Source organism: Besnoitia besnoiti (genome assembly GCF_002563875.1).
Source record: "Besnoitia besnoiti strain Bb-Ger1 chromosome Unknown contig00015, whole genome shotgun sequence".
Lineage (NCBI taxonomy): Eukaryota > Apicomplexa > Conoidasida > Eucoccidiorida > Sarcocystidae > Besnoitia > Besnoitia besnoiti.
The window spans coordinates 1,606,435-1,632,258 of record NW_021703917.1 but is presented as its reverse complement, the minus strand read 5'-3'; the positions used below and the strand labels follow the sequence as shown (position 1 = coordinate 1,632,258).

The following is a 25,824-nucleotide window of genomic DNA, read 5'->3' as shown; positions in this document are numbered from 1 at the left end:
CAGATACGCGCCGAGTCTCGAAAAGCTTTTGCCTGCATGCACCACGCCCGCACACCGTCTCCGCGGGGAGACATGCGGCTCTCCAGGATCGCCTTAAACTCGCTTTCTGCCCTGCACACACATCTTTGCTTCCCCCCCGTTTTAGCACCCTCCCCTGTTTTCCATACATTCCGAAGGCTTCTTGCTTGCTAGGATCGAGCGCAGGACTGCCAACAGACGAATGTCTGCGCCGTCGGAACACTACTCCCGCTTCCAGTCGCCGCGGGACAGCCTCCCGCAGGCGCCGGGCTCCGCGGAAACTACTCACGCGTGACTCGCATGTCTCAGACACTGAAACGCGCCGAGTGAACGCCAATTCCTCGACGAGTGTACTAAGGAAGGCGTGCGGAGCTGCTGCAATTACCCCAAGACCGCGGATCTCTGCCTCGGCCGACGTCGCTCAGACTGGCACTGCTGGGGTTCCCAGGCACAAGTCTCGCGGCCGCTCAAGCGAGCGGCGAAGCTGCATATGTCCCGTTTTGCACACCTGGCGCGCCGGCAGTCAGCGAGAGGCGACCCCTGGCGCGAGCGCGCCGCAGCAAGGCGCTGGCGATGCCTTCGTTCGAGAAAAGTTGTCAACTGAACAGGAGCTACCTCGCGAAACGGTGTACACGCCACGCACCCGGGCTTTGGCAGGAAACATCCAGAAACGGATAACGTGACCGTGGCGCATGTCAACCTATTCCCCTAGTTTGAGACTCGCGGCCATATAATCATATATATATAGATATATATGTATATAATCCCATATATTTTATGTATGTATATGTACTACACTGACTGCCTGCTGAGGATCCCTGTCCTTTGGAGCATGCTTTCCTTCTCGAAGTGCCGCAAACCGTGCGACTACGCCGCGTAACGAGCTTTAGACCGAGTGTGTGGTAGGTAGATGAATCTTCTACTGGGCTGATGGCGCTGCGACGAGTTTCCATTCCCGAAAATGACTGTGTCATTCACCCGCAAGAGCTCCTCCGCGCGCGACGAGACGTCTGCGCGTTTAAACCCTTCAAAAGTTGAGAAACGTAGTCTCTTTCACGTAGCCTCGGCGCGCACGCGACGGCGCCGTTCCCTCCCCTTTTGAATTCCATTTTTCGCGCTTCACACCAAACAGGCGCACAACACCTCCGCGGCACCGAATCCGCCGAGCGGCGGATCCACCCGCAGTCAAGGAACACCGGCGAAGAAACGGGAAACCTGTAGACAAGAAAGGCTCTCTTCGTCTGGCGAGCCGCCTTTCAACAAGAAAAGTCAAGACACGCGGAAGCGAGCGCCCTCCTTTCAGACTCGCTGCCTGTCTTCACCCGCCAACCAAGCGACCTCGTTTACTCAGACCGTATCTCCGTGAGCCTCAAAAGGCCTCAAACGCGGCCGGAGTGGAAGAGTCAGACGCACACGCCGCCGACGCGCGTGGAATGTGCACCGAAGCGCCAAAGGGACGATGCGTGGCGCGCGCGCAAATCCTTTGGCTTTCACCGCTTCAGGCAAAGTCTTCACATAAAGACGCCTCGACGCCGACTACCCTACGTCCTTTTAGAGACTTCCCTCAAACTGGCGTGTCGCCTGGTCAAGCGTTCGCGCGACACGCAGCCCGGCGCCCGTCTTCCACTCAGCGCCGCGAACAAAAACAAAACCCCGAGAGAAAGCGGAAAAAATGCGAAGCGCCGACCGAAACCAGAGACTCCGCTTCTCCTTATGGGCACAGGGGGGGGGGGGGGGCGGAGGGGGTAGCACTACGCACTGAAAGAGAGCGAATGCGCGGCTGAACCACGCGTTTGGCGGCATCGCGACAAGGCGCTAAGGAATCAGCACATCCCCCCTCGTCGATGTGAGAGTTCGCAGAGGCGAGTCGGTCTAGAAGATTCTCCAGAGTGCATAGAGGTCCTTCGCTCTCCGCCCTCTTACCAGATGAACGTTCTCTGTGCCCGCGTCGGGCGGAGGCAGCGCCTCGAAGGCGGCCTTCAGCCGGCGCCAATCCGCCAGCGCGAAGGTGCGGACGCGGGCGACAATGTCGCCGTCGTCTTCTGCGGCGCCGTCGGTCCCTTCGTCTCGCAGAAACAGATCTCGGACGTCTTCTTCTTCCGTCTCGTCTGCGGCGGGGAACAGCTCCAAGAACGTCGGCGTCTCTCTCTCCTCGCGCTCCGCGCTGTCCAGCTGCTGCGTGCCTCCCTGAAGGGCGGCCGCTGCGACTTCTCCTGAGGCGCGGGGATCCGGTGCGTCACCGAGCCCCTGCTCGCTCTGCTTCTCGGCCGCGGTCGCGGAGACTGTCTCTTCGCCTCCCCCCAGAGCGCCGCCCCCCCTAGCCATCGACGCAGGCGAGGCGCACTCTCCGCTGTCCTGAGCGTTTCTTCGTGTCGCGGTGCCCGGGGTCGCCTGCCGCCCCACAGGGAGCGATCCACTCTGCAGCAGCGCGCTCATCGGCAGAAGGTTGCCCTCCAGCAGGGGCTCCACGGCTTGGCAGCTCACGCACACGCAGAAGCTGAAGCGCCTGCGAGGATGCGCGGCGGCGAGATCCCACTTCGCTTCCTCGCTACGCAGCTGGCGGCGGAGTTCCTGCGCATCGCGCGCGAGTTGTCGGCGCTGGCTCTCCAAGAACAGGCGAAACGAGACGTCCGCCGCAGGCGCGGAGGCAGGCGCCGCGAGAGCGCCCTCGGCGCCCTGAACCGCCGCATCAGGCTCCGCGGACGCCTCGGTCGTCATGTTTTCTCTGTCTGACGGGCACGCGCCCGAAGCAGACTCGCAGGCCGCGCCGAACGGCGAAGCAGGGCACGACCCTGAGGCGTCGACAGCCAGGTGGACGTACACCAGACGAAGCTTGGGCGCGCGGGCCGCGAGGCCCGTCAGCTGTTCACCGAGGCGCCGCAGAAGTTTTTTCACGTCGGAGGTCGCCGGCGAAGAGAGGCTGCCGCGCGAGGATGTGAGGCGAAGGACGCGGAGATTCGGCGCGAGCAACGTCCACGAGAGATCCTCATGAACCGGCAGTGACGCGAAGGCGACCGACGGGTGAAAAAACCGCGTCCCCGTGCCAAACGTCGACGAGGCCGAAGACAAATCAAGCAGCCGCAAACTGCAAAACGCCGACAGCGACGTGAGGAGCTGCAGACACACGCAGACGGAGGCGGCAGAACGAGGCACAAGTCGAGGCGGAAAGCGCCCAGAGCGCCCAGAGCGAGGGGAACGCACAGACAGGCAGGAGGCGAAAGCCAAGGAGGGATACGGCACAAGGAAATAAAACACCAGGCAAGTCGAACAAGGCACGAGAGACAAGTTCAAAACCAAAACTTCGGCGCCCTGCGCTCCAGCGGGCACACAGCCCTCCACACAGCGCCTCGGCCTCAGCTCACGACACACAGCTGAGGCACGTGAGTGTTCCTAAGCCGGTCTGATCTTCGTTTCCACAGCCCAACCCCCACAGACAGCCACAGCTGTCTCCTCGGATTCAGGAACCACCATGAGAACCCTAAACCCCCCTCTTGCCTCTGCACACGTGTCTCTCCGGCGCCATTTTCGCGTTCGCCTTCCTCGCTTACCGACGTCCAGCAGAGGTTGTTCCCGTATTTCAGCCGAAGCTCGCGTAGGCTGCATGCGCCCTCGCCTGCTTCGCGCATCTCAGCCAGCTCCTCCTCGTCGACCGCGTGGCCGCCATCGCCCCACACTCTCCTGTCTCCGGCAGCTGTCTCCGCGGTCGCGAAGGCCCTGGCGACGCCCCGGGCGTGGTCGCGTGCGACTTCGTACCGCGTCCAGGCGTCCGCGGAGGCGGCCGGCTGGAGGCGTGGCGACGCAGAGGACGACGTCGAATAGGAGCCCAGCGACAGCCGTCGCGAGGGACCGCGAGCCCATGCGCCCTCCCCTGCAACCCCCGCGGGCTGCGCCACCGCTAGCGCAGACGTGGAAGCCGAAGAGGAGGAAGAAGACGCAGAAGCAGGCGAAAAAGAGGACATAGAGGACGAAGAAGAGAAAGACGAGGAGAGGGAGACCTCTGGCAAGAGCGCAGGCAGAGAGGAAGACGACTGGAGCCCCACGTCGGCCCCGGCGTCTCTCAGAATCCGCAGGTGGAGCGCGTCGAGGAAGTTGATAAAGTCCGAGGCAGAAAGAAGCGAAGTCGTGCTCACCACCAGCCGGTACAGCGAGGGCATCGTGCACTGAGGAGAGGCACACAGAGAGAAAAGGAGGAAGCGCGAGAGACTATGACGCATGCAGAGTGAAGAATCATTCGCCGGCGCAGCGAAAGGCCGCGGGTCAACAAGCGCAGCTCCTTCTCTGCTCCCGCGAATGAAGCCCGGGGGGCCAAAAGACGACTCGCCGCTGCGACGCCGAAACCCGTCGGAAGGGCCCTACTGCTCTTGTGCACAAAGGGTGGGAGGTCGCTCCAGATGCGAAACAACGCGCGGCCTAGAACTTCGCCGGCCCCATCCCTGAGTCCAAACACTATCCTCCGCGAAAACTAGGCGCCCTTACCTCACTGATAAGGTGCAAAACGTCGACTGCGCTGACGCTTTCCAGCCTCAGCTCCTTCAACGCGCACAATCGCCTTCCGCGACTTCGAAGAAGACTAACTGCGTCTCGTCCTGGCGGCGGACTGCGTCTCTCCTCGCCTCGCACGCCCCGCCGCGTGTCCCTCTCCCTGCCGGCGTCCTCCGACGGCGCCCGGTCCCCGTCGCGCCCTAGGTCGCGGGCCGTGCGACCGCTAGTTGGGCCCGGTGGCGCCGGAAGGGCCCGCGCGACCGCGGTCACAGCGTCCGCGCCCAGCCGCGAGCCCGACGGGCCCGCGCCGCCGCCCGGGCAAAAGCAGCTGCAGCAGAAGCAGCAGAGGGACGCGCGAGAGGCGGAAGGAGCCAAAATGCAAGGCGAGCCGACGGTCGCGTCGCAGAAGAGCGAAAGCGACGCGAGACGAGGGCATCGGCGACCTGAGGAGACAGCGCACGCCAGAGGCACCAAGCACAAAAAGATTCGTGCAAGGCTCGATCCCAAAGCAGGGAACTCTACGGAGACGCGACGCTTCGGAGAAGAGAAGGGCAAGCAGCCGAGGATGAGACGCTCTCCTCACATGCACGCAGAAACAGATACGCATGTCAATGCCACCTCTCGCTGACCAGCCTGGCTAAGACACATATCCCCCGCGACTCCGCCTGCCGCTGCAAACCTCCGCAGCACGAAGGCCTTGCGCTTCGTCCTCCGTGCTTCGCCTGTTTGACCGAAAAGCTTCACACAGGCGCGGCGCCCCAGCCTGCGCCACGAAGGTGCTCTCCCTTGGCCTTCGCTTGTCAGCCGGCAGGCTTCTTTGAGGCGTCGCAGCAGGCCGCGACGGACTCACTCGCTGCGCAAATCCACGCGTGGAGGATGTGCAGTTGCTGCGCGGGCTGCGCTTTGTCCACGGTGAGGCGGCGCAGTGTGGCGCCCAGGCAGCTGATCAGCGGCACGGAGGCCGCGCACGCGGAGAGCGACTGGAGCCGGGTCAGCCGCGGCGCGAGGCGGCGCGCAAAGAGCGGTAGCATGAGGAGCTGCTCGCCGTCGATCTCGTGAAGCAGGTGAGGCAGCGGCTCCACAAGAGGAGCAGCTGGCCCCGCGCCTGCCCACGCCCCGCGCCCTCCGGTCTCGCCTTCCTGAGAGCCGCTCGACGACGACGACCAGGCGCGGCTTGCGGAGTCGAGGCGATCTTGCCGCAGGCAGGCGCGCGGCGCAGGGCAAGGGGCCTGCGGTGGCTGCGCGGCCGAGCGGTCGCTGCGCGTGGAGACGGAGGACGAGGAGGAAGGGCGCGCACTCGCGCCGCCGAGATCCGAGCGCCGAGCGGCAGGGCCCCCGACCCCCTGCGGGCCCTGCACAGAGCCGGGCGCAGCCCCCCCGCCGTCGGAAACCGAAGGCGCGCACGCAGAGGCAGGCTGAGCGAGGCGCGGAAGCGAAGCAGAAGACGAGAAGCGTGAGGCAACTGGAGGCGAGTGCGTCGTTGTCGGGCGGCGCTGCAGATGCGTCTTCCGCCCCGAGGCGCAGAAGTCGGCCGAGTGAATCGGCGCGCTCCACACCACCTGCAGGCACGCCTTGCTCGCCAGCGCGACGCCTGCAAAGATGCAGAGAAGGAACAGATGCACATCCAGGCACACATCTCGAACAAGAGAGAGCGGAGATCCAGACACGCACGCTCGATGGGCCGCGAAAAGTCAGGCACGTGCGAGAACGAGACGAGAGTGCCTCGAACTGCCAAGCGCGCGCGAGGCCCCCAAATGTAAAGCCTTGATAAGCTCACCTCCGACGCGGTCCTGAAGAGAGAGATACGGGAGGCAGAGCGCGAGGGCCCGCAGGAATGTCTCCGTTTGAATCGTTTGCTCACTTTCTTCCTCCGCTCGCCCCCCGCTTTGCGCGTCCTCTTCGTCGCAGCACGCTTCCTCTTCGCCTCTCTCTTGGGCTGCCACGCCCCCCCCCTCGGAGCGATCCTCGCCTGCCTCGAGAGACGCGTTCATCTCTGCGTCGCTGCCGCCCGCTTCACTGTATCCTCTTCGCTCTCTGCGTCTCCCTGAGTCTCCTCTGGCCTCCCTTTTCCGGCTGCCCAGCTGCGCGTCCTCCGCCTCTCGCAGCGCCTCTCGAGACGCAAGCGACAGGCCCCCGGGCGCGGTCGGCGCGCGGCGGCCAGCGAGCCGGTGGCGCGGGCGCCCGCGGCTCGCGACGGCGCCGCCGGACTCCACCCCTGCAGGCCGCAGCGCCTCTGCGCGAGACGCACTCGCGAGCGACTTGCCGCGGCCTGCGGCGGAGTCAAAGCGGCTCCACGAAGAGGATGAGGCAGGCGTCACCAGGCGTTCCACCGAGTGCAGGCGATCCTCCGGCGGCGGCGGCCAGAGTGCATCCACGCCGCCCTCAAGCGAGGGAGCGCCGCAGTCTCCTGGCCATAGAGCGACAGGCTCATCGCTGCTCGCCTGCGCGGCCGCCGTCTTCGCCGTCCTGCCGTGGAAAGAAGACACGCGCGTCGCGGGGGCAGAAAGGTCCCGAAGCGAGGACTCTGCTGCGTCGCCTGTGCCTATCCAGGAAGCGGCCGCCAGGCCTTCAAGGTGCGCGAGAAGCCGAGACACCGCGACGGAGACGTCACTGACCAGCTGCGCTGTTTCCTCAGGAGAGCCCGAGGAGGCAAGGCTCGCTGGAAACGACGGGGCGCCAAAGGGCGGGGGGCGGGAGGGAAGCGAAGAAAAAGCGCGAGAGAACAGATGTGATTGCGGCGTCGCCCCGTCTCCTCGGGGGCCGCTGCAGAGCCCATTGCTGCACGTGCCGCCCTGTAGACCTCGCACGAGCCCGTTGACGGCGCGCTGCAGAGCGGAGAGCTTCTCTGCGAGCGCCACGAGACTTTGAACCTGCGCGGAGGGCCATGCTTCAGCGGCTGCGCTGCGAAGCGGCGACTCAGCGAGGTCTCTCATCACGCCGCGCCGCTTGGCGGCCGCGGGAGATCCACTCCGCAGCAGCGAGGCGGCGGCAGCGGCGGCGTCTGCGGCAGGGGGGCCTGCTGAGCACGCACTGAGCGAGAACGAGAGGCATGGCGTGCACGACGCGGAGGCGGAAGTCGAGGAGTATGAGGCAGAAGAACTCGGGGAATCGGTCGGCGTCGCAGTCCGCGATGTCCGCTTGCCCTGCGTCGAGAGGTGCTTGGCGACGACGCTCAAATGCTTCGCGGTCGCCGTCCGAAAGGGCTCCATCGGGTCGCTGCCGCCCCGGCCGCCCCTACCTCCCTCCGCGGGCGCACGCCCCCCTTCGAGGCCGCGGCTGCACGCAGGCCGAGTCGAGAGGCAGCTCTCAGCGGAGAAGCTCTCCAGCGGCCTCGCTGCGCCGACGCATCCCTTCGCGAAGAGATCCATGGCGGTGCGCGGCGGGCGCGCCGAGGCCGCGGCTGACCCCGAAAGGAGGCAGCGGGGCACGGGCGCGAGCGACGAGGTAGCGCTGGCGGCAGCGCTCTCGCACGGGTAACCCCCCCACGTCGTCGAGAAAGGTTCGCGAGCGTCGACAGCGTCTCCCCCGTAGTCGCCCAGCCAGGGCGAAGCGAAGGGCGGGGGAAGCAGGAAGAAGCTGGGCGAGTGCGGCGGCGACCCGAGAGAACAGGGAGGCGGCACAGGGCAGTAGGGCGGCGGCGGCGAGCGCGGCGGGGGGTCGCTGAGGCAGCGCGAGTGAAGCAGCGGCCTCACGAGACTATGCAGGCACGCGGCGGGGGAGGCAGAAGGGAGCTCACGGGCTACGCGAGCCGCGCCGGAGTGAAATTCCTGTTGCGGTGCCCCTGAGCGAAGCACGGCGGCCTCAGGCGCATACGCACAACCAGGCGGAAAGCCTGGCGGGGGAAGACCTGCCCCCAGGCCGGCTGCCAGCATCTTGCTTGCGGCGGCCGCCTGGAGAGGAGTTTTCGAGTCGCAAAAACCGCGGCGAAGGCGCGCCAGCGGGCAGCCCCGCGGCGATACACGTTGAGACACGACAGGAAGGCGTTGCTTCAGTCCTTCGAAAGTCCAAGCACAGACGAAAACCCGTGGAAAAACGGCCTCCCGGAGACGCGACGGGGGAGGGCCGCTGGCGAAAGGGAGCAGAGGATGACGACGAAGAACCACGCTCCGGCGAGAAAGTTAAGAAACCTCCACGTCCGCAGTCCGCGGAAGCCCGCAAGCAGCAGGAGTACGGAAGTTTGATACCGATAGAAACTCCAGTTTTGTGTTTCACTGCGGAGAGTCGCTCTGATTTGGGAAAAAGACTGAATCACGCACGGATGGCGGCACAGTCCGCCGCTCCTCTGGAGTTTGCGTCGCACACCCGAGCAACAAGACTTCTGCACCGAGCCACAAACGTCCCACAGTGAACAACTAAAGCGCCACGGAAGGCACAAAACTCAAAATAGACGGAAAACCACGGCAGAGCGCCAGCGAGGGTGTTTGCCCTCCCCAACAATAGATCTCGAGAAACTTCTGCCGATGGTCTAGTCAACAAACTATGCACGCGGCAGATTTTGCCCGTTGTCGCAGTGGCGTCTTAATTCCGCCCAGGGCCGAAAAGCACCCACGCGCCAGTTCGACTCAGGACTTCCGACAGAAGTTGCGAGAAAGGAAAGCGACCGAGCAACCGCGGCAAAGATTTCGCGAGGTCAAAGACATGCACAGTCGAGCGTCTTTGCAACGACACGCGGAAACTCTGCAAAGCAGCGTTGCTACTCTGCTCATCCTCGCGTGGCTTATCGCACGAGCTCCGCGCGGAAGGCATCAACCTGTTTCGCGAATTCCGCATGAAGCTTCGGTGACCCCCTACCACTGCGGCAGATTTACGCTGCCATGAGGCAGCCCCCCCGTTCCGTTGTTACCTCGTAAAAAAAGTCTTCCGCACGTTCCATGTGCGTAAATATCTCGGCATACGGAGGGAGCGATCTCTTGGATTTCGAGCTGACGTCGCATACCGAGTAAAGCGCCGAAAAGACGCGCAGGTTGGATGCATTGTCTCACACACCGTCAGTGCATGGAAAACAAAGACGCCGCGAAGCACGAGAATCACGCTGAAGCAGCAGGTAGCCTCACGCACACTGCGGCGGCGTTGGGCTCTTAGAGTCGCACGACGTGCATGTCGGTAGTGTGCAGGACTATTACCCAAGACGTCTCAGAAGGAGATGCCGCTAGGGCATTCGCGGTTTCCCCTACCGCCTACCAGCTTGGCCATTTCACGAGGTTTTATCTGGTACACCAGATATGTCGAGGTGAAACCTGTTGTATGCACGATCAAGGCATCCGGGATCGTAGCTTCGTAGATTCAGCAAGGCAGCTGGAAGTTGTGGAGCGGTCGTGAACAGAACACAAAAGAATCATCCGCACAAGCATATTGAGCGGGGCGATTCGGCGCGTCCGGCTAGGTTCACGCGCGAGTATAAACGAGCACAGCTGCCCAGTTCCGACGGAAGTGGAGTCATGCCAAATTGTGATAGAACGACAAATGGTGCGCAGCTGCATCTTTTACTTCCCAGTATGAATACATTTATACGTTTAGTTTCCGTGATTGTCGTTAGTGATACGTTCCGCGTCGAGTCGCCCAGCCTCTATCCCGCAGCGCGGACAGTCACAGCACTTCACAGCTCGAGCTCGTAGTCGAGTCTGTCGCTCTAGCCTCATCGAAGCCCGGAGAATCTCTAAGTTCTACCTCACCGAAATCTGGTAATGGTGATACATCCCGATTGTGTTTCATATTCGTCCGCCACTTCGTACCGTCCACACCGGCCTCTGTTACCCGGACACACCCATCCCATGTAAGAGCGAAAAAAGGCAGCAGTGCCCAGCGGCTCCGAGGAAATAGGCTATCGCCCATCGCTTTCCCGCGGGATTCCAGACAACAGCTAGGCTCTACAAAAGCGGCCCGTGATGGTCAGGGGAGGGAGAGGGTCGGGGAGAGTATAGTAAGGTGAAACCTATCGTGGATATGGCGCTCGTATCCCTTGCCGCACTGCCGTCGAAGAAACGGTCAGCAGGCGCGCCGTTACAGAAGGCGGCAAGACGAATGCGACGGCCCTCTAGGGTGTCGCCCTTGTCTCGAGGCGCCAGTGCTCACAAGAGTAAGGGCTGAACGCCACAATGGCCTTGAAGAGGCGTCTGAGCCGTGGACCTCATAGTTACAAGTCTAAAACAGATGCGACCCCGGCGCGTCGCCCAGACGACTCTGATTTCTGTTTCCTCTTTAGTTTTCCAGCGGCGCCGTGAGGGGAAGAGGCCCAGTTCTGCCAATGTAAGTGATTCTGTGCAGTGTTTTAGCATCGGTGAGACTCGCACCATCGTGTCTGTGTGGTCACTGCCTCATTGATTTTTCCCACAAGCACCATGCAAGCAGCGACTGCCGCACTAGGATCTGACTTCTTTTGCAGATCAACGGTTGTCTGCAGCTCTGCCACGGTCTGCCGGTTTCGCTCGAGCTCCGCCTCCAGCTCTTTGAGGTGATGATGGATGTCGCTCTCCTGGAGTCGCCTCAGAGCCTCGTCCGTCTCTCGATTCGCAGTCTCGACCTCTGTGCGAGCGGCCTCAAGCTCACCCCGGAGACGCTGCAGAGTGGAAACTAGGATACCAAAAAGCAAGTCAGAGTGGGAATGGACGCCGGCGTGCATAGCCCGTACGTGTCGAATCCTTTGTGCCCTCACAGAGTTCACTATTCGAGGAACGATTTCCAACCTGTTCCACATCAATTAGAACTATGTCCGCAGTGGGTCGTTACAGCTAAAGGAGGTGTCCGCGCTCTGCTCTGTGACCTGGATTTTGAGGCCCCAAGCAAGGAAAAATCGCGAGAACAGGACTCACTTTTCCGCGTTCGATCAGGTGCTTTCTCTCCTCTTCAACGGCCACGCGAAGGTCATCTTTTCTATCGAATTTATCGTGGATCTCCGCCTTCATGGCCTCCAGATGCTGGCGACTCACGCGCAGCTCCTCTGCAAATTGGAATCCGCGCACAAGGTTCATGCGCCTCCTCGATATGAGACTACCATCAGAGGTGTGCGCCCAAATGCGAACCAGAGTGCGTCTATTGTCTTCGTCCTTTCTCCCCTCCGTTTTGTCAAGCCCACTCTCAATCACCCTCAAAAAAGCGGAAGCGCCTATTGGTCGCCCCTTCGGGCTGGCGCCCCACTCGCAGGCATCGTTAAGGATGGAGAGAATGCGCTGTTCTCGGCGTTAAGTCACCGTACAATACCGCGTCACCCGTGGCTAGCAATATCCTGAGTGCTTTACCTCGACTTATTTGTTCGAGGTTTTCCTCTCTGTGCAGTTCCTTCTTCCGCTCTTCCAGCTGCGCTTTCGCCTCATGCAGAGTCTGCTCAACTTCGCTCAAAGCCGCAGTCGTCTCCGCCACTCTCTGCGCCAATGATTCGGCTTGTGCGGCTGTCGGAATGGCGCGGAGCTGTCGCTCGAGAAGTCTGTGGGTCTTCTCTGCTTCTTGCAGGTCGGCGTTTGCATCAGCTTGCGCAGCCGTGCGCTTCCGGCTCGCTTCACTGTATCGCTCGATGAAGGCCGATATTTCCGCATCTTTCTCGGCAAGCAGGCGCAGCTTCTACAAGGAAAGCAGGCGGTTTCACATCTGAGGGTCGAATACGCAAATGAGATTCCAGACCCTGCCGCCTCGTGCCACACTGAAAGGCAGCCGCTGCGGCCTGATTTCAGAGGCTCCAGACCTGGTTGTGATTGAAGGCGCGAATAGGATCCTCAGCGGAGTGTGTGTGTTTCGGGCCGTTAGGGGGTTCACCGGGCTTTCAACTTTGCGTGGACTACTGTTTTTCACTTGCCTGCTGCTCCGCCGCTTCAGTCGCCCTGTTGGCAAGCGCCGCTCGGATCTCGGCCTCACGCTCCGCTTGACTGCTCTTCAGGTCGGCTGCCTTCTCGGTCCTTTTTGCTAGAGCGGCAACCTCTCCTCTGCGCCTTTCGATCTCTTGAAGAATATGCGCGCGCTGCTCGGCGAACGCCTGGCCTTGACAGGCCCGCCACGTCTGCGAAGTCTCTTGCTGGCGCTTCAGCAGAGATTCCCGCCTTTCAAGCAGTTGAAGCAGCTGCGCGCGAGCGGGGTCGCTCTGCACCGTGGCCTCCGCAACGGACAGCTGCTCTGTGAGAGTGTCCATTTCCTGGTGGGCTTGATGGGTTTCTGCGATGCGGCACAGAACAGAGGCGCAGACAAGAAAGATTCCTGGAAACGGGGGAAGGGGGGGGCAGTCGTAGGTGCTAGTTGAGCCGCGAGAGTAGAACGGGAAGGCAGCCGCTTGGTACGGTCACAACAGGCGAACGCACTCGTAGAACAGAAATGTCAACGATGTTGAGATGTTCATCTTTTCCAGAGAAAGAAGACGACGCGTTCTTCACTGCGGTCACGGCTGTTCGGACAGCGGCGCAGAGAGGCGAAAGCGAGCGAGGGCACGCTCAAACGCATCCCTCAAAGTATCGGAATTGTGATCCCATCCAGCGGAACTTGCGAAGCTGCACCTGCTTGATGCTGCGCAAGTTTCAGTTGAAGGTCTTCGTAGGTTTGTCTGGCCTCAGGCGAGGAAGCGAGCAGCTTTGCCTCGCTGTCTTCAGTCAGAAGCGCCAACTCGGCCTGGAGCGCAGAGAGCTGCTCGGCTCGACTTCGGTTGGAAAGGTAGAACTCATCTAAGAGAGCGCGCTGCAGAGGTTTGCGGGAAGGGAGCAGACGAATGGCGAGACACAAACAGTGCTTCGCTGAGAAAAGTAAAGCGCTAATCTCCTTTCCTTCCAGCTGCCGAAGGCCCTTGCACATCCTGCGCACACTAGCGGTGCCTGCCGCGTGTGAGGCTCTCTCCCTTCTGTACCTTTTCCTCGTTTTTTTTTTTTGAGTTCCTGAGCAGCACGGGCAATGTCTTGAGGGCGCCGGGTGCCTCTGGCGTGCGCCATTGCTGCATTGATGACGATGATTTCCTCTTGCAGGTCTTCGACTTGACTCTCGAGTTCGGCCTTTCTGCTTCTCATCCCCGGCAGCTGCTCAGCCTCGCGGTTGAGCACCTCCATCTGGGCTTGGAGCTTGCCGATCTCGCGCTTCAGGTTGCGACGTTCCTCCTGCAGCAGGACCAGGAAGTAAGTTTGGTCGGCGACTTGCCGTAGAGAAGGCCGCCGGCGCCGCCCGCCTATGCCCCATACTTGCAGATTCAAGGCCTCGGGTCGAGCGAGGCCTCCGCGGTAGCCGGCGACCGGCCGCTCCGACGACGGCGGAGGAACCGAGGGAACTGCAACGAAAGTCCACGCGAGAAGGAGGACAAAGAGCAAAGCATCTTCAGAGGGCTCCGGTGCAGAGAGCCAGAATCCAGAGATAGGTGAATTGAATCGGCGCATGGAACGGAGAAAAAACAGAGGGGGTTCTGCTCCTTTGATGCCGATACTCCACCTTTGAGTGGCAAGCAATCCGGCAAAGCGGAGTGCGATCCGGGCCTTGTGTCCGCTGCTGCAGTCCTCCCTGCAGCTTCACTCCTGTCTGTGTCCGTGTGGACCAACACACACTCTGAAGCACATGGTAAGCATCGCATTTGCATACCGCGACAATTCGCGCGGTTCTCTGTGTTTATTGTTCATTTACAAATGGCGCAACCCTTCTCCCGTCTTGCTTATTTCGTACCACTTCGTGCCTGTGGAAATACCCCTTGGTCACCCCCGACAGCCGTCAGGGGTCTGGAATGCGAGGTGAGCAGAGAAGCTGAGAGCCGTCCCTTTACACCCGCTGCCGACTGAAACTCGCGATCGTCTGCATCTGCGTCGCAGCGAGGCTGTGCTCGGACCAGGCCTCGAGAGAAGGCGTGGTGCTCGGGAGGCGAAAAAGCGGCACGCGGTCCTGGAGACGCAGGGGAGAAAATCCGGCCAACGGACGTGCTCGGACGTTTCACGCCTCCTACATTCAGAAGGGAGAAGGTTGACTCGCTCTTCACTCTGTGGCGGGCTGCCGAAAGGAGCCTCGAACCGCAAAAGTCAGAGGAAGGAGGCATTGTGGGACAGTTCGTCGCGGCTTGCCGTCTTGAGCGATAGAATATTGAGAAAAAGCCGTTGGGCTGGCAACAGCATGATCGACGCAGGAAGGAGATCCAGAAAACAGAGGTTTTTTGCGTACGAGGGAGGAGTATGCAGGTGGTGTGTGAGGGCAGGCAGTGAACTAGACTCAGCTCAGAACGAAGTGGGACAGCCTGTGCGCATCGATGGCCTCATCTCAGGCGCAGAAGGCGCGCGATTTTCTTTACGTCCCATCGCTTGCCTTCTCGCGAAGGATGGGGTTAGCGAAGCGCTCGCAAGTGGAAGGTGTTGTCACTCACTGGAGACAGCAAATGGCTGAACCAAGCGAGCACAATTCGGTTGTTGGACTTCTAGTTGCCCATTCCTGCCAGCGCTACGCTCCGAGATAGATCCCTAAATATCAATACGTAATAGTTGCCAGAATGAGGTAAGCGCAGCAGGAGTAGAACGAGAAATCTTTGGCTGGAGTAACCAAATTTGCCGACAGACTAGGCAACATAAGGAGTCATTTCGCTTGGCTGAAGGATTACGATGCTGTTTGCCGCAGTGGAAGAAGCAGGCTTTTCGATAAGGAATCACCCTGTGGTAAAACCGAAGTTTGCCTCTCGCACAGGCGATCAAGAGATTTCTGCTTTCCACTTTGAGCATTTGCCTGGCCAGTCAACTGTCCAGTTGAGCTGGGCAAGTGTGTGGGTCCCCGAACGCGGTCGGCCCTCTTTTCAATTGAGTTGACGCTACGCTCGAAACAGCGACAGCAGTGTTCCTTCAGCCTGCAAGCGAAACAAAAAGGCTTGTTGGAGGAAGAAGTTTGACAAAGCAGGAAAGACATGAACGAGAAACGCCATGACCTCAGGACGGGACGGGGTAATGTTGTCCGTGGAAACTCTCTGTATGACCCGACAAGTCTGTACAGCAGCAGTTGCCGCGGCAGGGTGGCGCGTATTCGATTAGCTTCCTTGTATACACGAGGCTGTGGCAACTGTGGCTCATTGGACTGCCGGCGCACTTCGTGTGCCACAATGTGATAGGCAATTCCGAGTCACTCTTCCAGGAACAAACGCCGTCTTCAGGTTGGAGCATTACAGTGGACTGCCAGACCCATCTACACCAAACAAAGAGGTCTTCATCAACGCCCCTGGGCAGTGCCCACGCTACTGTGCGGCTTGCTCGTTTTACATTCTTAGTTATCAACGGCACGCGGCAGCCACAAAGCGAGGGTTCAGGTGCTTTCGAGCAAGCTGAGCTAGAAGATGCTAGGGGTTCACAGTGCTTGGGAAGATCTGTCTGCCAGTCCCTTCCACGTTCACCGCTGTTTTGAGAGACGCGTGCTTAGTAAACTGCCTCAGGCAGCAACTGAGCATGCATCTTTGCTACGCCGGTAGTAAATCCACTGCGTTTGCAGCGCGCGATTGATGCTCTGTCACGGTAAGGCGTAGAAAACCTTATAGACGGCCAGTCCTTGCCGCCTGTGGCTTTGGAGGACTCAGACGCTTTGTCGAGCCAGTGTACCTGCCCTTTTAGTTGCTTTTTTGAGTTGGCAGTAACTTCTCGGCACACGCTGCATTAACAACGAAGCATGGGTGTTGGTCAACCTCAGAAGCGGCCCCACGAGCCTACCCGTAACGGCACCGAGTGCTGCACGATCTTGGAGCGTACTTCGTCACTCTGTAAAGGCTACTGAAGCGCTGACGAGGCGGAAAGATCCCCTTTTCATTGTCTCCTCATTAGCTCGCAGCACGCTGGTGAACAGGTCAGACTCGTTTTTCAATGTGGTGTCACTGTCCACGTTACGTCTGCGCTGCTGCGCACGCAAATGCCGCATACGTCAGGAAGCGGCCCTCGCATTCAGCAGGTCTTCCCTCATTCCACATCGCTCATAGTTCCTGTTCTGCGCGATACGCAATAGAAACCAGACGTGCCGCAGCCTGCGCGACAGTCGTAGATCATCAGAAAATCGCGCTGGACAGAGAGGATCGCTGGCATTCGCCACTGGAGAGAGCTGGCGAGCCGCCCTCCACAGCGTCTTCCGGTCATTCTATGACGCAGCAGGACTGCAGGCGAAAACCGGATTTTCTAATTCACAGCGCCCGGTCGAGCTGCCGCGCGCAACGAAAGGTGCCCGCGCGTTTGCTTCACGGCAACACACGCACAGGTGCTGCGGTGGCTGTCTGTCTCCCAGCGAAAAAAGGTCAAACAATGCTATCTGCTGGACGTTTCTGAACCAGAACTGCATATCCGAGGTGCCGGGTCGAGGTTTCGGCTCGCCTCGATCGTTGTGCACAGGCTCAGCCCAGAACACGTCGTCGTGCGTACGGCACGCATGTAGGAGCCGCGAGAGTGGGGCAGTGTGAATTCCGTTTTCTAGACCAGGGAACTCTTTGACGGAACTGGAAAAAGTCGCTTTGCCTTGAATCTGGAAAGCCGTTCTGTCTTTTCTTGCCAGCTGGCACTGTGGCTGCGGGTTTCGTGTCGCGAACGCTAGGTCATGCTGTTCCAATTGCATGCATGTATGTACATTGGGTCATGCGAAAGAGTCCAGCAGACTACCGTTTTCCATAGCAAATCGCCGGTGAAGCGGCAGTCCTCTCGACTTGTTTCTCGTGTTCCCCGTAATTTTGAACAGGGTTTGTGGAAGTTCCTCCTAGTGAAGTCGTCTGACGTTTCCGCAGGCCACTGTGTGCCGTCCTTCCCGTGACTGTCCCACGTCGATCCGTTGCATTTTTTTCGAGTGTGGAGAGACGCGACAAGCTCAGAGGCAGCAGGCACCCTGGCAAAGGCCCCTGTTTCTTCCGCAAGGATTCGTTGCGCTTCGTTTTTCGCACAAACTCCGTACTCTTTGTCGTCAAGATGGTGAAGAACGCAGAGTCCAACGTCGATACGTCCGCCCTCCAGGTGGAGGGAGGCGCCAAACTTCAACTCCGTCCGCGGAACCCCGGCGAAGCTCTCAAAGTCGCGCAGACCGTCTTGCGCAGACGAGAGCAGAATCTGGAGGAAAAGGCGGCGCGTGCGAAGAAAATCCGGGGGATGAAACGCGTAAGATGAACTTCGAGGCGTGCGGGGCTCGACTCGCAACTTGTTCTAATTCGGCACCTGTGCAGTCCAACGTAAATGACGTCTCATTCTCTCCCAGAAACGCTTCCTAACGCAAGGATAGACGACGAGGCTAAAGGCCTCGCAGCTGGCTGCCTTACGCCTGTCAGGCGTCTCGCGCGGATGCGCGCGACCCCCAGTTATCCTGTATGGGAGGATGCCGGCACGAAGAGCTGCTGCAGTGTTTAGTGTAATGAAGCTTCGTCGCACGGCCGTTTCAGTTCACTGAACTGTGTCTTTCTGTCGTGCAGTCTCTCCTGTCTGATACGCACGGAGGAAATCTGGCGCGCTTCTGTGAAATCTTCCCGTTTTTTCAGCTCCACTCTCGGGAACGCACACGTTCAAATCCCTATTACGCCTTTTTCTCTCTGTGCTCTTGCAGAGAAGGGACCGCGACTGTCACAAGCAAGTCATCAAATCGGCGCAGTACTTCGTGAAGCGCGCACAGCTGCGCTCAGTTGACAACAAAAGGTGTGTCGCTGTTTCTCATCGGCTTCCTCGAGGCCTCTCGCTGGCTGCGTGCCTTCGGGTCGCTAACAGATGCAAGTGCCTGCGGCGAGAGCGGCGGGGGGGAAAGGGGGGAGGGAGGGGGGGGAGAAGAGAGGGGAGAGGAGAGTGGAGCTGGAATGGAATGACGAAGAAGACTGTGAAATATGCGGAGTAGAAAAAACGGCTGCGGGACGGGAAGCAAACGCGCGCGGGACTGGGGCGAGAGGGGCGCAAGAGGGTGTTTTGGAGGCGATGGAAAAAGTAAACTGAGCGCGCGGGCAAAGATGAGATGCAAGCCGAAACCTCTACAGATAGCGCACCCGTCTCCGTCGCGAGAGGAGCGGAACGGATAGCGGCGACCCGTGTATGTGGTTGTCGTCGTCTGCGAGCCTGCAGCGACCGAAAAAAACGTTGTATTCGCGGAAGCCTCGCCCCTTCCATTCTCGTGTGCGTCTTGACTCTGGGTGCTAATCTGTCTTCTAGGCATTTTTGAATCGCCGCGAAACCCTTCTCTGCGTGAGCATGCATGCGTCTTCATCCGGTGTGTGTGTGTCTCTCTCTCCTGATTTTCAGGGTCATTTTCGCGAAGAAGACTCCCGCGAAGAAACCGCGGCAGCAGGATCGCCGACCGCTCATTCTTGTCGTCCGCAACGGCCGCGAAGGAGGGAGCCCCGAGGTCCAAGTTGCGCTGAAGGTAAGCCGGCCAGACGCGGCTCATATGCCTTTCGACACGCACGGATATATATATATATATATATATATATTGGGGATTTAAAAAATAATACCCATTCAAAAGTAAATTCGATTTTTCGAATGCAGTAGTCTTTTGTATTAGTAACCTATGGTTTCCTACTCAAGCTTAGGGTATATAAATGTATAAATGTATTTTTTTCTTTATTTAGGCTAATATATCTGTATTTATGTTTTGAAGGGCATTCCATGGCGAGTTGCCTGTGTGTATGTTTTTCCGCAGAAACTAGGGCTGAGGAAGCCGTTCTGGGGGACTCTTTTGCGAAACGACGAAGCTGCGATGCAGCAGATGCGTCTGTTGAATCCTTTCGTTTTTTACGGCTACCCGACGCTCGCCACCGTGCGGAGAATGTTCCTCACGAGGTAAAGGCCTCAACGCCGCGAGGGATGGGGGCGGGGGGGGGGGGGGAAGTAACGTTGCCGTTTAGCGTTCGAGGGCGGACGCGGCCTGCGCAGTAGAGAGCGTCTGGCACTTCATCGGTAGGTCTCATCTTGGCGTCTGCTCGCTTCGTGCCTCGTGCATTAAAATGCATACTTTCATCTGCATGCATGTGCATGTTCTTGCTTGATCTGATGGCCAAGCTTCAGATGATTTGTATTCATATACAAATCTATATATATGTATGTATGTATGTATGTATGTATGTATGTATGTATGTATGTATGTATGTATGTATGTATGTATGTATGTATGTATGTATGTATGTATGTATGTATGTATGTATGTATGTATGTATGTATGTATGTATGTATATGAATTGGATGTCACGCTGGCGGAAGCGGGTTCGGGGCTTGCTGTGGCGGTCGCTGTTGCGATCTGAGCGGCGACGCGCGGCGTTTTTCTTCAGGGGCCGGCTACGAGTCAGCGAGGAGGAGTCCACGGATTTGACAGACAACGCCAAAGTCGAAGCGCACCTAGGTGCCTACGGCATGCTTTGCGTCGAGGACGTGGTTCAGGAGCTCTGGACTGCCGGCGGCCACTTTGATGACATCATGCAGCACATGTGGTGAGGGTAACCGAAGAAAGAACTCCAAAATATTGTAAATAGGAGCGCGCTTCTCTACTCATACATATATATACTCATACATATGTATGTATATGAAAACACACATACGGATGGGCTGGCCTGTTGAGGGTAAGAGGCGAGGCGCAGGGATCGGCGTGTTAGGTGAAGCCCGCGAGGCCAAAGCATGCGTTCGTGTGCCAAACTTGAAAATGTCAGCAAAAATTACAGCGGAGTAGCGCCGCATTCGAGCGGGACGCAGCGGAGAAGAGGCAGCGGCAAGCGGAGATTTCGGCATGCAGGAGTGAGGCCAAAGCCGCGTTTTTTGGCGTCCGTTCGGCGGACTCAGAGGGAGAGGCTTCCTGCAAATCGAATTCTCGTGTGACAACGTCGAGGCCGCTGAGTCGCCCGCACGCACGACTGTGTCCTGCATCTTCTGTGCGTGTTCTCAGCGCCTTCGAGCTGTCAAACCTCAAGAAAATTGAAGGGTAAGTTCCGCGTTTCATCCACTCTACGCGTCACGCCGCCTCAGAACGTTTTGCAATTGTAGCACACGTGAAGGGGAATGAAAGGACTTCTTCGTTGAAACCAAAAAAAAGTGGCGGTGTTTCAGAAATGTCTCTGGTGCCGGCAGGCCAAAGTGCAAAGGTGCGAGTGATTCCGTCGTGGAGCCTGTTTGCTTCAGAACTTCCTGAGCGACAGGCGAAACTCTCTTTGTCTCTCCCCAGATCCGGTGTCTGGGGTGTCAAAGAGATTGTTCGTTCATTCAGAATGCAGAGATCCCGCGTTGTTTTTGTCGCTGCATTCAGTCTGTATGCAAAGAAGAATCAATATGGCAACATGCGCGAGAAGATCAACACGAAGATCTGGAAGATTGCGTAATTCGCGTGTCGCGGAGAACAGCCTCTAGGGGGGCTGACGGGATTTCTTCGAATTTTTTCGCTGACGTCGTGGAGATTTGTCCCGGCGTCCGCGCTTTTTCGCCTTCCTCGTGAATGTAAAGACTACCTGCTGCCTTCGTTGCTCGTCTCAGTGCTATGTTTGCTCTCTGCACAGAGCACGCGTCGCTTCTCGCATCTCATTAGGTTTTATTTGACTCGTCTTCTTTCTCTGGAGATGTGCGGCGTGAGGCGTCTCTGCTCAGGTCTACACGACCGCATCTCGCAGCTTCTCGCAACGGCACACTCTGTGCGCGCTTCGCTTTATCTTTTCTATGTCTGGAAGGTTTGTCATGTCCAAAATGTGTGCGACCCGCTTTCTTTTGCTCTTTTCAAACATCGATGCTGTGGTGCTTCTGCTCGCGCCAGCGCGTGCGCCGAAACACGTAATGATTCTGTATTTTCCTCTTCGAAAAACGGGTGCTTCGCGGCGCTCTCTGCGCGCATTTGCACTCGCTCGAGTCGTCATTCTTCAGGGGCGACTGGCGAAGAATTGTCTCTGCATGACAGCCTGAGTCTTTGTGGGCGCATCCTCTTTACAAATGGAGTTCGCTTAACTTCAGCGGAATGCCGACCTCACGCACGATCTCCGCGCGTTGCATCACGAAGCCGCTTCCTATAGCCGATCAAAATGCATGTGGGTGTATCTACACATGTATATATACGTGCATAGTGTATTATAGTATCAGTATAGTCTCGTATTAGTCCAGTACTAGTATAGTGTTAGTATAGTATCGTACTAGTATAGTCTAGTACTAGTCTAGCACGAGTATAGGATAAGTCTAGTATAGTACAGTATAATATAATAAAATATATTATAGTATATTATGGTATACTTTAGGATAGCCTAATTCAGTGTAGTGTCACATAATAGTATAGTATACTACCACATAGTATAATATAGTATAGTATATTACAATATAGTATAATATACAAGAGAACATGTGCGGTCTGCTTGCCGACGCGGAGACACTTCCCACGCGCATAGCCTGCGAGTCTGAAAAGCGTCTTTTTGAAAAAAGAACCAAAAACTGGGCTGTAAAGTTGAGAGACTGCGCACCGCATGCAAAGGCGTCGAACATGTACGTCTGCATGCGGAGATCGACAGACGCATGCATATAACGCCCAGTGTGGGCGTATTGAGAGAGAACGGAGAAGACTCTCGGGGTGACAGAAGCGAGCGCGAAGAAAGTGCGCGCCAATCCCCAAGCCCGACTCCCCATGAAAACAGAAAAAGCTTGTCCTTCACCCCAGCACACACACATGTGCCAGAGGAATGAACATCGACGCACATGCACGCATGCGTAAGTCACCGTCAAACCATCGAGATTCACATCTCTCTCCCCTAAATATATATAATATTATATGTATATATTTCGCGGTCCCGCGCGGGTTTCTCCGCTGCCGAGTCGCGCCGTCGCTCGGTCACGACGACGTGCGCTTCTTGGGCTTCGCCGGCTCGCTGCGGCGACGTCACTTTCGAATCGGCGCTCCGATGCACACGGGCTGATGACGTCATACAGAGCAGATGATCCACGCCATGCCGGCGTAGAAGAGCCATACTGGGAAGACGCCGAGGGCGCGTTTCTCCTCGGGAAGCATCTCCGCCATGAACGCCACGGAGGCTGAGACACGCCCGCAAAGCACGCGAAAGAGAGATCAAGCAGGTCGCGGCGCCCCGCGCGAGAACGTAAGGACCCCCAAAAAAATTCGAAATAAAGAAAAATCGAAAAAATTCGAAAGTGTCCACGCCGTATGTGGCGACGCCATCCGGGCGCTACAACATACAGAGGCACGGTACAGACGCGGCACTGCAATAAAGGGAAAAAAATGACAGAGGAGAAGACACAGATGCACACGCTTGCGAGTCATGCATATGTAGACTTGCACTGTTAACGGACGGCGTAAACACAGCGCCCTGGGACGTGCATAGAGAAGAAAAATGCCGCCTGAAGGGCAGCTGTGCGACTCTGGGAGCTGCGGCACAAAGAGAAGCCGACGATTCAGAGACACGCCGGTTAGACCTCAGGCAGCGCGGCGTTTTCCCTCTCGGGTTGCGAGTTAAGTTTTTTAGCGTACCTCCAGCTGACCAGCGAAGCGCAGTGAAGGCGATGAGGAGCTTGAGAAAGGTAAAGGAGCGCGAGACAAAGATATTCAAAAGCGCAGCAATGTCGAGTGGGAAGAGGCAGTATCCCAGCACGCATACGCTCTGGAAGAAAGACCTAAAGAAAGACACCGTGACCGTGGACAAGAAGGCATCACCTGCCAAGGACACGACTCCGGCGACAAAAGTTAAGAAAAATGGTGGGATTTTCGAAAGCCGCAATGCGTCTCTTCGCGGTAATCGAATCCTCCGTGCAAACGATGCAGAGGACAGAGCCTCGTCCTCGAACCCCAAGGAGGCTGGAGATAGCGCAAGAGCAGTTTTCCCTGCAGACGGATAGCCGCGGGTCTGCTTCGACAGAGAAAGGTCAAACTCTAGTTAGGAGGCCGCGAAAAAGTGAAATTCAAGCTTTCTCACGTCCGTCTCTCTCTAAAACTCTGTGTCTGTTTGCCCGCCGGGCGAATCTCGCTAGCCCACGGGGCAAGGAGCTATCGATCCCGAGCTGAATTGACAAAAAGGCCTCTTGTGTGCGTCCACTCAAGGAAGAAAAGATGCAAGTTTCAGCCCCCCCCTGGTAGCCCGCGTGAAGAAAAAGCTCCTGTTGTATCGAAGGCGACTGACAGTTTGCTTCCCAGGAGTTTTGCGTTGACAGTCACGATGCTGGCGCCGAGGGAGACGAAGACGTAAACGAGCGAAAAGGCGACGCGCTGGCGCTCCCGCCGCAGGGCGAGCTGCGTGGAAGACGACGGCGCAGATTCAGACGTGCCGGGGAGCGGAGCCCACGACGCCTGAACATACAAAATTCTATAAAAAAACGCGAAAAAACCGCCCACAGGCAGCAGAGAAAGAATGCCTGCATACACTGAATCAAGAGTCGCGAACAGAGCGCAGAGCGGCACACGTTCAACGGAGCGAGCCTGCAGACTGAGAAATACGCAGCGCCGCAGCCGCAGAACCGACGGAACGATCGCAAGGCAAAGGGTGGGCAAGGCAAAGGGTGGCAGATATTAAACCTACAAACATCCGGAAACAGTTTGCCGACGGACACGCAGAAAAGCAGAGGAAGGCTCAATCGAAAGGTAGAGTGACGTCAGGTGCAGGCAACAAGTCCTTTCAGCGGAGACACGCACAGAAAAGAAGCGAAGAAGATAAGAAAACAGCGGCAGCTGAGAGGACGGCTGTGTGAAGCAGAGATGCTGAAGAGCGACTGCAGAGATGTTGAAAGCAACAAAGACCTGCTATCTCTCTCTCTCTTGTTGCCTCGCGCGCAAGCGACTTACACAGAGAGGAAGAGACAGAGAAAAAGCGGGCCCAAAAGATCCCCTGCAGGTGCGCAGAAAGAAAAGAAAAAAACCGTTGGTTGAGGAACCACCAAACAAAGTCTTCCTCTCCCTCCGCTCTTCGTTCGCACCGCCTTCTCTCTGAATGCATTTCGCTACGCGCATCGTGCGCACGCAGACAGAGAGCTGTTCAGCAAAGCTCGATGAAAATTCGTGCTTCCTCAGAGACACGCAGATATGTCTATACAGGTACAGCGGCCTTCTGTATGGCTGCCTATGCAAGGCAGGCATAGATAGATATATAGAGATAGACACACGCGTCGATATAGCTGCGTGAAGATACGTAAATACAGAAATAGATATGCTGGTGTAGATATAGATACGTACATAGAGATATGCACATAGACATACATAAAGATATGTAGACATAGGAATACAGGTATAGAGATAGATACACAAACAGATAGGATTGTGTGCACATCACATGCAACCGGCTTTGTATTCAAGCACGGATGAAACGGCACGCGCCCACACATACATATAAATATGTAAATATATATGTATACATACATTTATATTTATATATTAATATATATATGGTGTGTGTGTAGAGCACGAGGAAGGTTTGCCAGAAGGTTTCCAGTGAGGAGATCCGCGCCAGATGGCCCAGCGCGAAAGACAGGCAAAAAAACGAGAAAAGGAGGCAAACGAAGGAACATACACTGCCTGAGTCCAGCTTGCGCCGCGCCCGCGGTGTTTCGCATGTGAGAAGGCTTCAACACGTAGAGGAGTTTGTTTCCGATATTCCTCAAGTCGCGCATCTGCATACAAAGCAAAACAATGGAGTCTCAAGACGCTGCACGAACAAAAGTCTGCGTCTCTGCTCTCTGCACCGGACAGGCTCCGCGACACGAATCGCATCGCTGACTGTGGCGACGGAAAAGATGTACGCGTGCATCCACATGCCCCGTGACTATGCATCCGCACCTACAAATACATACACATATTTATGTCTACATATATGAACATATATACATCTACATATATTCATATATATACATACATATGTGCATACGGCTACGTATATACATCCATCTGCATCCACGCATATACATGAATATGTACATATATGTGTGATTCTGTTGCGGGGGCAAGAAAGAAGCAGAAGGCCAGCGGTTGCGTCGACGGCCTCTTGTGCGAGTCTAGAGTGTCTGCAGATACGCAAGGCGTGTGCGTTTCGAGTTAAAAGGGGGTGTTCCAAATAAACAAGGAATTTCGCGTACAACGGTCTCCCGAACTGGCTCATCGAGCGTCGCCCCGAGGAAGGGGCGGCCCGACTCCAACGCGTTCGGATCTGCCGCGCCGCTCAGTTGCCCTGTTGCGCAAACGCAGACAAAAGACGCGCGTTTTTCACGAAAAAGAGACATCTCTTCGCACGAATTGGAGCAGAAAAGATACGCGGAGGCGCGTCGACAGACATGCATATACATACACATACACATATACAAATCCATGTGTCGAGAAGTGTGTGCTGCCTATGTATCAACCAGCACGCGTCTTGATGACGGGCACAAAAAAAAGACGCAGGGATCGAGAGTCGCTCTGAGAAAGAGGTGAGAAAGCCGAGGGCTCGCTCCTGTCGGAGAACCTGATACTTGTAACAATGAA

The 25,824-nt window shown here is 57.5% G+C and overlaps 4 protein-coding genes across 4 annotated transcripts; 1 reads left to right on the top strand and 3 right to left on the bottom strand.

Annotated features, from left to right (window-relative positions):
* Positions 1-1,890: 1,890 nt before the first annotated feature.
* Positions 1,891-8,372, bottom strand: BESB_029380 (uncharacterized protein; the record flags this gene model as incomplete). Its single annotated transcript, XM_029361612.1, has 5 exons — positions 1,891-3,132; positions 3,567-4,178; positions 4,495-4,943; positions 5,351-6,091; positions 6,278-8,372. 5 exons carry the CDS (start codon positions 8,370-8,372, stop codon positions 1,891-1,893), a joined length of 5,139 nt encoding a protein of 1,712 aa, XP_029215512.1.
* Positions 8,373-10,768: 2,396 nt separating this feature from the next.
* BESB_029370 (uncharacterized protein) lies at positions 10,769-13,835 on the bottom strand (the record flags this gene model as incomplete). Its single annotated transcript, XM_029361611.1, has 6 exons — positions 10,769-11,056; positions 11,310-11,437; positions 11,736-12,054; positions 12,329-12,639; positions 12,975-13,208; positions 13,319-13,835. The coding sequence occupies 6 exons, from the start codon at positions 13,833-13,835 to the stop codon at positions 10,769-10,771; spliced, it is 1,797 nt and encodes a 598-aa protein (XP_029215511.1).
* A 3,513-nt stretch (positions 13,836-17,348) lies between these two features.
* On the top strand, positions 17,349-20,716 carry BESB_029360 (putative 60S ribosomal protein L7-B; the record flags this gene model as incomplete). Its single annotated transcript, XM_029361610.1, has 7 exons — positions 17,349-17,534; positions 17,974-18,062; positions 18,654-18,774; positions 19,054-19,193; positions 19,679-19,837; positions 20,287-20,322; positions 20,644-20,716. 7 exons carry the CDS (start codon positions 17,349-17,351, stop codon positions 20,714-20,716), a joined length of 804 nt encoding a protein of 267 aa, XP_029215510.1.
* Positions 20,717-22,287: 1,571 nt separating this feature from the next.
* BESB_029350 (Yip1 domain-containing protein) lies at positions 22,288-25,583 on the bottom strand (the record flags this gene model as incomplete). Its single annotated transcript, XM_029361609.1, has 6 exons — positions 22,288-22,397; positions 22,852-22,994; positions 23,498-23,680; positions 24,157-24,199; positions 24,878-24,977; positions 25,440-25,583. 6 exons carry the CDS (start codon positions 25,581-25,583, stop codon positions 22,288-22,290), a joined length of 723 nt encoding a protein of 240 aa, XP_029215509.1.
* Positions 25,584-25,824: the final 241 nt, after the last annotated feature.